A 12,540-nucleotide genomic window follows, 5' to 3' on the forward strand; every position below is an offset into this window, starting at 1 on the left:
GTGACCTCTCACCAGTGATGTATATACAGTGATATCACTAGCTCTATATACTGGAGATCCGGGTGTAGTACTGATCACTATACTCTAGATGACCTCTCACCAGTGTTGTATATACAGTGATATCACTAGCTCTATATACTGGAGATCCGGGTGTAGTACTGATCACTATTCGATGTTTTGTACAGATCAGACATGATAGACTTAGGCGACCATTGTTCCCGGTATTTTGTATATTCTTTTATTACTTGGTTGAAGACATTCACAAACTTTTGGCAATGTGAAGGGTCCCTCGTTCTCGGTTACGGGTTTTCTTGAGTCATGATTCGCTTCCCGCTATAACTTATAATTTGAGGGAATTTTCAGCAGTCAGCAAGCAAATTCTCGAATGGATCCTAAAGCCTGGTGACGAGGTAAGACGTGCGGGGAGCATTTAGGGCAGTATGGCGGGCTCTGCAGTGAGTGCCATGGATCCTGTGTAAAAGAAAAAGCAAAATGAGGTGGACAAGTAAGAGGGAAAGGGCATTGGGGTAACATTGGGAAATGACAGAAGGGTGAAGTGCCCCTGTCTCTTGTCCTGGGATGGGGGTGCTTATCTAGTTATACGATGGTCACCTTCTTGGTCTGCTGTGGTTGGGTTTATGTACAGGGGCATTTGTAAAGATGAGCGTGGTAATGAGACAAGATAGAAGGGGCCGGTACTCACTGGTTCATCTTGGTTCTCTGTGTATCTTGTCCACAGGGGGAGATAAGGTTTAGGGACTGAATCTGGGATAAGTGTTTTGGGAGTCCTTGCTTGGCCTTCGACTTACTAGAACTTTTAGGGGCTTTTGGTGGGACTTCACTTTTGGACCCCATTGATTGCATGAGGAGAGGGAGGATCGTGTGCCGGAAATGTTTTTATTGGAAATGTTTTTATTGGAAATGTTTTTATTGGAAATGTTTTTATTGGAAATGTTTGTGCTTCATTATTTTTTGCCCTTCTTTTCCTTTCTTGCTCTAAAAAAAGATATTTCCTGGTTTGAAGGATTCTCCCCCTTAAATGGTGAATTCTGGAATATCAGATCTTTACCTTTCTCCACATGCATCAGAGTAAATCCTGCAGGTGGATCATCGAACACCACTGATCCTGAGCGATCAGGTAAAGTTTCCTGGGCCCCAACTATTCCATGTATAATACTGGTGTCTTACGTGGCAGAGAGGTTTTTGGGACCCTCGCGTACCAGGGCTCCACTGTTGCCTCTGCACCCCTTCTAGAAACACCCAGATTTAGAGCAATAACCTTTATGTCTATGGCCGACTCAGTCATGTGACTGTCAACTCTTACCAAATGCAGAAATGTTCTGTTGTACATTCGACCTACTCTATACGAGGGGGCATTATAGAGATCTACGTGGTCCATGTTCTGTATGAAATACCAGGACAGAGTCAAGAAGATCCCAGGACTTGTGCACTTATTGCAATGAACTTTGTCCTGGAGAAAAAACTGCAGCAAGAACCAAACTTTCTACCTTCCCGTTCTTGGTACGTTGTAGAGGGAGCACGGATTGTGACCCGTCTATGTAATCATTTAACTTTACAGGGAGGGCCCCCAAAATCTCTGACCTGAAGCTCTAAAGCTGTGGCCCTAGGACATAAGCAGGAATCTTCTGAGATGAGCGAATTCGATGGTTTCAGCTACCAGGCTCAGGGTGGTCTCCGTTCATTAACCAGAACCCACAATGATAAGATGTGGCACAGGGTTGGACTGGCCTCGGTACCCGCGTGCCATCTTTTTCACTGATGATATGGCATGTGACTGCTCTACGTGTGGCCCCAGCGGTTCTATGGCTCTTCACAGCAGTTTTATGACATCTTCTACACGGGGAGTCCATGCACTGACACGGTACGAGAGAACTGAACCGGGAGGCTCTTCTCTTGACCACTCTTTCTATGTCCAGATCTGACTGATTGTTGAGTTCTATGCCGATGAGCAGAGAACTCCTGGCAGATGACTCCATAGATCAGATCAATCACTGAAGTAATGGAAGAACACGTGGAGAAAATCTGTGGGGAAGGATCCACATCTTCTAATTCCTGTCATAATCGTAAACCCCCTAGAAGGGCACAAGTCATCATTTCTCCTGGTCTCTGATCCGGTTTTTAGGATGACACAGATACAACCCCTACATTAAAGTGCACATCACGGGACTCATCGCTGTCCTCATCTGCATGGCCAGTCACCTACTAATGGGATCATATTCCAGGTACAGACGAGTGCTACCTAATGAGTCCACTCCTCAGATTCTCCAGTTTCCATGATACATCCCCGTCAGAACGTGGACACGCGTCTCCTCACGATTGTCCTGACCAACCTGTGATCAGAGGACCCTCTCAGTAGGACGACCCATGTGACTCTTACCAATGTTCTTGCTTTAGATTTTGGTTTTATCCTGTCACAGGAAACATTACGATCCTTCTGTATGTTTTCAGAACTTACTGACTTAGGCTTCATGCACACGACCGTGCCCGTTATTACGGCTCGTAATGACTGGCACGGCTGGCCGTTTTTACGAGCCGTACTCCCATTATAAAGTATAGGAGCACGGCCCGTAAAATAAAAAAATAGGACATGTCCTATTCCCTCCGTCTGGAAAAAGAAAGGTTCACCCTGCAGAGGCGACAAGTCTTCTTTACTGTGAGAACGGTGAATCTGTGGAATAGTCACCGCAGGAGCCGTCACAGCAGGGACAGGAGATGCTGCAAAAAAGGCAAAGATCATTTCTTAGAACAAAAAAATATCACCTCCTATGTGTAGAAATTGTTTACTTCCTCTTTCCCATCCCTTGGTTGAACTTGATGGACATGTGTCTTTTTTCAATCCTACAAACTATGTAACCATGTAAGGTGTCTATGGCACGGACACCCTCCCGTAGACATATGGGAAGGTGTCCGTCGGCCATAGAAATGAATTAGCCCGTAATAACGGACCATAATTACAGTCCGTAATTACAGGCGATTTTACAGTCGTGTGCATGGGACCCTAGACTTAGATTGGTCTTGAGATGTTTACTCTGTCACTCCTTTATCTTGAATAGACATTAATGACCGTGACGAGCTATAAAGATTCTCGTCAACCAGCTCTTACCACACCAGAGAATCCACAATCAGGGGAATAGCATGCAGTTAAGCCCATTCCCTGAGAAAAATTGGCTACCTGTTGCAGTACGCACATGATTTTGGCCAGTGCCAATCCTAGCTGGCATCAGTGGACGGATTCACATTCTCTGTTGGTATCTTACATGTAATAAGCAGTATCTCATTCCTACTTTAAGTAGCACTGTGCTTGGGGAGTCCTCAGCAAGCGGAGGAGCTTCCTCTGCTCCTCCACTCTGAACTAGTTCTCAAGCAGGGAACAGATGGTTCCCTGCTTCAGAATTAGTGGCTACTCCTTGAGCGGAATCACCGTTGCCAATGATCTGGCCGTAGATTCCGCTCCTAGACGAAATCCCTGAGGTCACTGTCCATATATGGTCATTGACGTCAGGAGCAGGGAATCGCTAGCCAGAGTCGGCAACAGGGATTCTGCTCAGGAAGTAGCCACTGACGTCACTGTCCATATATGGACAGTACCGTCAAGTGCTTCCCCAAACACAGCGCTTAAAGTAGCGCTGTGCATGGGGAGTCTTCGGTGAGCAGAGGAGCTCCCTCTGCTCCTCCGCTCTGAACCAATTCTGAAGCAGGGAGCTGAAGGTTCCCAGCTTCAGAATTAGTGGCTATTCCTTGAGCGGAATCCATGTTGCCGATGATCTGGCCGGGGATTCCGCTCCTAGAGGAAAGCCCTGAGGTCACTGTCCATATATGGACATTGACGTCAGGGGCTTCTCCTGGATCAGGATCCCCGGCCAGAGTCGGCAACGGGATTTCCGCTCTGACGTCACTGTCCATATATGGACAGTGACATCAGGTCTTCCCTCTAGAATCCCCGGCCTATGCTCTGGCTGGGGATTCCACTCCTAGAGGGAGTCCCAATGGCGCTATCTACGGGGGGTGGAGGGGGGCATGGCGCTAGCTTCAAGGGGTTTGTGGCACTATCTACATGTACACAGGGGCACTATCTACAGGGGACTCTGTGGCACTATGTACATGGGCACTATCTACATGGGCACTGTCACGAGCTACAAGAGAACTGGCACTAGGGCACTGGCACTAGGGGCAGCTAAGGGGGAATTATACTGTATGAGGCAGCTAAGGGGGAATTATGCTTTATGGGGGAATTTGTTTGGGCATTATACTGCATCGGTGCACCAGTATGGGCATTATACTGCAAGGGGTAATCTGTGTTAGCTTTATACTGGGTGCATCTATGGGCCAGTATACTGCATGGTGGCATCTATGGAGGAATTATACTGTATGGTGGCAGCTAGAGGGCATTATACTGTATGGTGGCAGCTATGGAGGAATTATACTGTATGGTGGCAGGCTATGGGGCAGTATACTGTATGGTGGCAGCTATGGGGGGCATTATACTGTGTGGAGGCAGCTATGGGGGCATTATACTGTGTGGGGGCAGCTATGGGGACATTATACTGTGTGGAGGCAGCTATGGGGACATTATACTGTGTGGGGGCAGCTATGGGGGCATTATACTGTGTGGTGGCAGCTATGGGCGCATTATACTGTATGGTGGCAGCTGTGGGGGCATTATACTGTAAGGTGGCAGCTATGGGGGTATTATACTGTAAGGTGGAAGCTATGGGGACATTATACTGTGTGGAGGCAGCTATGGGACATTATACTGTGTGGAGGCAGCTATGGGTTACAATATACTGTGTGGAGGCAGCTATGGGGACATTATACTGTAAGGTGGCAGCTATGGGGACATTATACTGTGCGGAGGCAGCTATGGGGACATTATACTGTGTGGAGGCAGCTATGGGGACATTATACTGTGTGGGGCAGCTATGGGGACATTATACTGTGTGGAGGCAGCTATGGGACATTATACTGTGTGGGGCAGCTATGGGTTACAATATACTCTGTGGAGGCAGCTATGGGGACATTATACTGTAAGGTGGCAGCTATGGGGACATTATCCTGTGTGGAGGCATCTATGGGGACATTATACTGTGTGGGTGGCAGCTATGGGGACATTATACTGTGTGGGGAAGCTATGGAGACATTATACTGTGTGGGGAAGCTATGGGGGCATTATACTGTGTGGAGGCAGCTATGGGGACATTATACTGTGTGGGGAAGCTATGGGGGCATTATACTGTGTGGAGGCAGCTATGGGGGCATTATACTGTGTGGAGGCAGCAATGGGGACATTATACTGTGTGGGGGCACTATGGGGGACATTATACTGTAAGGTGGCAGCTATGGGGACATTATACTGTGTGGGGGCAGCTATGGGGCATTATACTGTATGGTGGCAGCTATGGGGGCATTATACTGTGTGGAGGCAGCTATAGGGACATTATACTGTGTGGGGGCAGTTATAGGGGCATTATACTGTATGGTGGCAGCTATGGGGACATTATACTATGTGGGGGCAGCTATGGGGACATTATACTATGTGGGGGCAGCTATGGGGACATTATACTGTGTGGGGGCAGCTATGGGGACATTATACTGTGTGGAGGCAGTTATAGGGGCATTATACTGTATGGTGGCAGCTATGGGGACATTATACTATGTGGGGGCACTATGGGGGCATTATACTGTGTGGGGGCAACTATGGGGGCATTATACTGTGTGGAGGCAGCTATGGGGGCATTATACTGTGTGGGGGCAACTATGGGGGCATTATACTGTGTGGTGGCAGCTATGGGACATTATACTGTGTGGAGGCAGCTATGGGGACATTATACTGTGTGGAGGCAGCTATGGGGACATTATACTGTGTGGGGGCAGCTATGGGGACATTATACTATGTGGGGGCAGCTATGGGGACATTATACTGTGTGGGGGCAGCTATGGGGACATTATACTATGTGGGGGCAGCTATGGGGACATTATACTATGTGGGGGCAGCTATGGGGACATTATACTATGTGGGGGCAGCTATGGGGACATTATACTATGTGGGGGCAGCTATGGGGCATTATACTGTGTGGAGGCAGTTATGGGGTCATTATACTATGTGGGGGCAGCTATGGGGACATTATACTATGTGGAGGCAGCTATGGGGACATTATACTGTGTGGGGGCAGCTATGGGGACATTATACTATGTGGGGGCAGCTATGGGGCATTATACTGTGTGGGCTGAATCGGGGTGTGTATGGGCGGGGATTGGGTGGGATTAGAGGCATGGCTTAAAAGAAATTAAATTGTTGTGACGCACTGCGCCTGCCACATCAGTTGTCCCTCTTTGTGATATTTGAAAGTTGGGAGGTATGCTGTGTGTATATCGGATGTGTGTGTGTGTGTGTGTGTGTGTGTGTGATATGTTGTACTGTGTGTATCTCTGATGTGTGTGATATGTTGTACTGTGTGTATATCTGATGTGTGTGATATGTTGTACTGTGTGTATATCTGATGTGTGTGATATGTTGTACTGTGTGTATATATGATGTGTGTGATATGTTGTACTGTGTGTATATCTGATGTGTGTGATATGTTGTACTGTGTGTATATATGATGTGTGTGATATGTTGTACTGTGTGTATATCTGATGTGTGTGATATGTTGTACTGTGTGTATATATGATGTGTGTGATATGTTGTACTGTGTGTATATATGATGTGTGTGATATGTTGTACTGTGTGTATATATGATGTGTGTGTGATATTTTGTACTGTGTGTATATATGATGTGTGGGATATGTTGTACTGTGTGTATATATGATGTGTGTTATATGTTGTACTGTGTGTATATCTGATGTGTGTGATATGTTGTACTGTGTGTATATATGATGTGTGTGATATATTGTACTGTGTGTATATATGATGTGTGTGTGTGATATGTTGTACTGTGTGTGTATATAGGCTGTGTGTGATATGTTGTACTGTGTGTGTATATATGATGTGTGTGATATATTGTACTGTGTGTATATATGATGTGTGTGTGTGATATGTTGTACTGTGTGTGTATATATGATGTGTGTGATATGTTGTACTGTGTGTATATATGATGTGTGTGATATATTGTACTGTGTGTATATATGATGTGTGTGTGTGATATGTTGTACTGTGTGTGTATATAGGCTGTGTGTGTGATATGTTGTACTGTGTGTATATATGATGTGTGTGATATGTTGTACTGTGTGTATATCTGATGTGTGATATTTTGTACTGTGTGTATATATGATGTGTGTGTGATATGTTGTACTGTGTGTATATATGATGTGTGTGATATGTTGTACTGTGTGTATATCTGATGTGTGTGATATGTTGTACTGTGTGTATATATGATGTGTGATATGTTGTACTGTGTGTATATATGATGTGTGTGATATGTTGTACTGTGTGTATATCTGTTGTGTGTGTGATATGTTGTACTGTGTGTGTATATAGGCTGTGTGTGTGAGATATGTTGTACTGTGTGTATATATGATGTGTGTGATATGTTGTACTGTGTGTATATCTGTTGTGTGTGTGATATGTTGTACTGTGTGTATATATGATGTGTGTGATATGTTGTACTGTGTGTGTATATAGGCTGTGTGTGTGAGATATGTTGTACTGTGTGTATATCTGATGTGTGCGATATGGTGTACTGTGCGTATATATGATGTGTGTGATATGCTGTACTGTGTGTACATATGATGTGTGAGTGTGATATGTTGTACTGTGTGTATATATGATGTGTGATATGTTGTACTGTGTGTATATATGATGTGTGATATGTTGTACTGTGTGTATATAGGATGTGGGTGATATGTTGTACTGTGTCTATATATGATGTGTGATATGTTGTACTGTGTGTATATCTGATGTGTGTGATATGTTGTACTGTGTGTATATCTGATGTGTGTGATATGCTGTACTGTGTGTATATATGATGTGTGTGATATGTTGTACTGTGTGTATATATGATGTGTGTGATATGTTGTACTGTGTGTATATATGATGTGTGATATGTTGTACTGTGTGTATATATGATGTGTGTGATATGTTGTACTGTGTGTATATAGGATGTGTGTGATATGCTGTACTGTGTGTATATATGATGTGTGATATGTTGTACTGTGTGTATATATGATGTGTGTGATATGTTGTACTGTGTGTATATCTGATGTGTGTGTGTGATATGTTGTACTGTGTGTATATATGATGTGTGTGTGTGATATGTTGTACTGTGTGTATATATGATGTGTGTGATATGTTGTACTGTGTGTGTATATAGGCTGTGTGTGTGATATGCTGTACTGTGTGTATATATGATGTGTGATATGTTGTACTGTGTGTGTATATATGATGTGTGTGATATGTTGTACTGTGTGTATATATGATGTGTGTGTGATATGTTGTACTGTGTGTATATATGATGTGTGTGATATGTTGTACTGTGTGTGTATATAGGCTGTGTGTGTGATATGTTGTACTGTGTGTATATATGATGTGTGTGATATGTTGTACTGTGTGTATATCTGATGTGTGATATTTTGTACTGTGTGTATATATGATGTGTGTGTGATATGTTGTACTGTGTGTATATCTGATGTGTGTGATATGTTGTACTGTGTGTATATATGATGTGTGTGATATGTTGTACTGTGTGTATATCTGATGTGTGTGATATGTTGTACTGTGTGTATATATGATGTGTGATATGTTGTACTGTGTGTATATATGATGTGTGTGATATGTTGTACTGTGTGTATATCTGTTGTGTGTGTGATATGTTGTACTGTGTGTGTATATATGATGTGTGTGATATGTTGTACTGTGTGTATATATGATGTGTGTGATATGTTGTACTGTGTGTGTATGTAGGCTGTGTGTGTGAGATATGTTGTACTGTGTGTATATCTGATGTGTGCGATATGGTGTACTGTGTGTATATATGATGTGTGATATGTTGTACTGTGTGTATATATGATGTGTGTGATATGGTGTACTGTGTGTATATGATGTGTGTGATATGTTGTACTGTGTGTGTATATGATGTGTGTGATATGTTGTACTGTGTGTATATATGATGTGTGTGATATGTTGTACTGTGTGTATATATGATGTGTGATATGTTGTACTGTGTGTATATATGATGTGTGTGATATGGTGTACTGTGTGTATATGATGTGTGTGATATGTTGTACTGTGTGTGTATATGATGTGTGTGATATGTTGTACTGTGTGTATATATGATGTGTGTGATATGTTGTACTGTGTGTATATATGATGTGTGTGATATGTTGTACTGTGTGTGTATATCTGATGTGTGTGATATGTTGTACTGTGTGTGTATATGATGTGTGTGATATGTTGTACTGTGTGTATATATGATGTGTGCGATATGGTGTACTGTGTGTATATATGATGTGTGTGATATGCTGTACTGTGTGTACATATGATGTGTGAGTGTGATATGTTGTACTGTGTGTATATATGATGTGTGATATGTTGTACTGTGTGTATATATGATGTGTGATATGTTGTACTGTGTGTATATATGATGTGTGTGATATGTTGTACTGTGTGTATATAGGATGTGTGTGATATGTTGTACTGTGTCTATATATGATGTGTGATATGTTGTACTGTGTGTATATCTGATGTGTGTGATATGTTGTACTGTGTGTATATCTGATGTGTGTGATATGTTGTACTGTGTGTATATCTGATGTGTGTGATATGCTGTACTGTGTGTATATATGATGTGTGTGATATGTTGTACTGTGTGTATATATGATGTGTGTGATATGTTGTACTGTGTGTATATATGATGTGTGTGTGTGATATGTTGTACTGTGTGTATATATGATGTGTGTGATATGTTGTACTGTGTGTGTATATGATGTGTGATATGTTGTACTGTGTGTATATATGATGTGTGATATGCTGTACTGTGTGTATATATGATGTGTGAGTGTGATATGTTGTACTGTGTGTATATATGATGTGTGTGATATGTTGTACTGTGTGTGTATATGATGTGTGATATGTTGTACTGTGTGTATATATGATGTGTGATATGCTGTACTGTGTGTATATATGATGTGTGATATGTTGTACTGTGTGTATATCTGATGTGTGTGATATGCTGTACTGTGTGTATATATGATGTGTGATATGTTGTACTGTGTGTATATATGATGTGTGTGATATGTTGTACTGTGTGTATATCTGATGTGTGTGATATGCTGTACTGTGTGTATATATGATGTGTGATATGTTGTACTGTGTGTATGTATGATGTGTGTGATATGTTGTACTGTGTGTATATAGGATGTGTGTGATATGCTGTACTGTGTGTATATATGATGTGTGATATGTTGTACTGTGTGTATATATGATGTGTGTGATATGTTGTACTGTGTGTATATATGATGTGTGTGATATGTTGTACTGTGTGTATATATGATGTGTGTGATATGTTGTACTGTGTGTATATATGATGTGTGTGTGTGATATGTTGTACTGTGTGTATATATGATGTGTGTTATATGTTGTACTGTGTGTATATATGATGTGTGTGATATGTTGTACTGTGTGTATATATGATGTGTGTGATATGTTGTACTGTGTGTATATATGATGTGTGTGATATGTTGTACTGTGTGTATATATGATGTGTGTGATATGTTGTACTGTGTGTATATATGATGTGTGTGTGTGATATGTTGTACTGTGTGTATATATGATGTGTGTTATATGTTGTACTGTGTGTGTATATAGGCTGTGTGTGTGATATGTTGTACTGTGTGTATATATGATGTGTGTGTGATATGTTGTACTGTGTGTATATATGATGTGTGGGATATGTTGTACTGTGTGTATATAGGATGTGTGTGATATGCTGTACTGTGTGTATATATGATGTGTGATATGTTGTACTGTGTGTATATATGATGTGTGTGATATGTTGTACTGTGTGTATATATGATGTGTGTGTGTGAGATATGTTGTACTGTGTGTGTATATAGGCTGTGTGTGTGATATGTTGTACTGTGTGTATATATGATGTGTGTGATATGTTGTACTGTGTGTATATCTGATGTGTGATATTTTGTACTGTGTGTATATATGATGTGTGTGTGATATGTTGTACTGTGTGTATATCTGATGTGTGTGATATATTGTACTGTGTGTATATATGATGTGTGTGATATGTTGTACTGTGTGTATATCTGATGTGTGTGATATGTTGTACTGTGTGTATATATGATGTGTGATATGTTGTACTGTGTGTATATATGATGTGTGTGATATGTTGTACTGTGTGTATATCTGTTGTGTGTGTGATATGTTGTACTGTGTGTGTATATATGATGTGTGTGATATGTTGTACTGTGTGTATATATGATGTGTGTGATATGTTGTACTGTGTGTGTATGTAGGCTGTGTGTGTGAGATATGTTGTACTGTGTGTATATCTGATGTGTGCGATATGGTGTACTGTGTGTATATATGATGTGTGTGATATGTTGTACTGTGTGTGTATATGATGTGTGTGATATGTTGTACTGTGTGTATATATGATGTGTGTGATATGTTGTACTGTGTGTATATATGATGTGTGTGATATGTTGTACTGTGTGTATATATGATGTGTGTGATATGTTGTACTGTGTGTATATCTGATGTGTGTGATATGTTGTACTGTGTGTATATATGATGTGTGTGATATGTTGTACTGTGTGTGTATATGATGTGTGTGATATGTTGTACTGTGTGTATATATGATGTGTGTGATATGTTGTACTGTGTGTATATATGATGTGTGTGATATGTTGTACTGTGTGTATATATGATGTGTGTGATATGTTGTACTGTGTGTATATCTGATGTGTGCGATATGGTGTACTGTGTGTATATATGATGTGTGTGATATGCTGTACTGTGTGTACATATGATGTGTGAGTGTGATATGTTGTACTGTGTGTATATCTGATGTGTGTGATATGTTGTACTGTGTGTATATATATGATGTGTGTGATATGTTGTACTGTGTGTATATATGATGTGTGTGATATGTTGTACTGTGTGTGTATGTAGGCTGTGTGTGTGAGATATGTTGTACTGTGTGTATATCTGATGTGTGCGATATGGTGTACTGTGTGTATATATGATGTGTGTGATATGCTGTACTGTGTGTACATATGATGTGTGAGTGTGATATGTTGTACTGTGTGTATATATGATGTGTGTGATATGTTGTACTGTGTGTATATATGATGTGTGATATGTTGTACTGTGTGTATATATGATGTGTGATATGTTGTACTGTGTGTATATAGGATGTGTGTGATATGTTGTACTGTGTCTATATATGATGTGTGATATGTTGTACTGTGTGTATATCTGATGTGTGTGATATGTTGTACTGTGTGTATATCTGATGTGTGTGATATGCTGTACTGTGTGTATATATGATGTGTGATATGTTGTACTGTGTG

General features: G+C 41.3%; 1 protein-coding gene across 1 annotated transcript in view; it reads right to left on the reverse strand.

Moving 5' to 3' along the window:
* Window positions 1-252: 252 nt before the first annotated feature.
* LOC142687187 (acid-sensing ion channel 1C-like) overlaps window positions 253-12,540 on the reverse strand; it is a 145,387-nt gene continuing 133,099 nt past the window's right edge. Inside the window, exon 10 of the mRNA XM_075847553.1 lies at window positions 253-471. Coding sequence (XP_075703668.1) covers window positions 367-471 — 105 coding nt within the window. The 3' untranslated portion in view covers window positions 253-366. The remainder of the gene's footprint in view (window positions 472-12,540) is intronic.

This window comes from Rhinoderma darwinii, assembly GCF_050947455.1.
Source record: "Rhinoderma darwinii isolate aRhiDar2 chromosome 5 unlocalized genomic scaffold, aRhiDar2.hap1 SUPER_5_unloc_2, whole genome shotgun sequence".
NCBI classification, from domain to species: domain Eukaryota; kingdom Metazoa; phylum Chordata; class Amphibia; order Anura; family Rhinodermatidae; genus Rhinoderma; species Rhinoderma darwinii.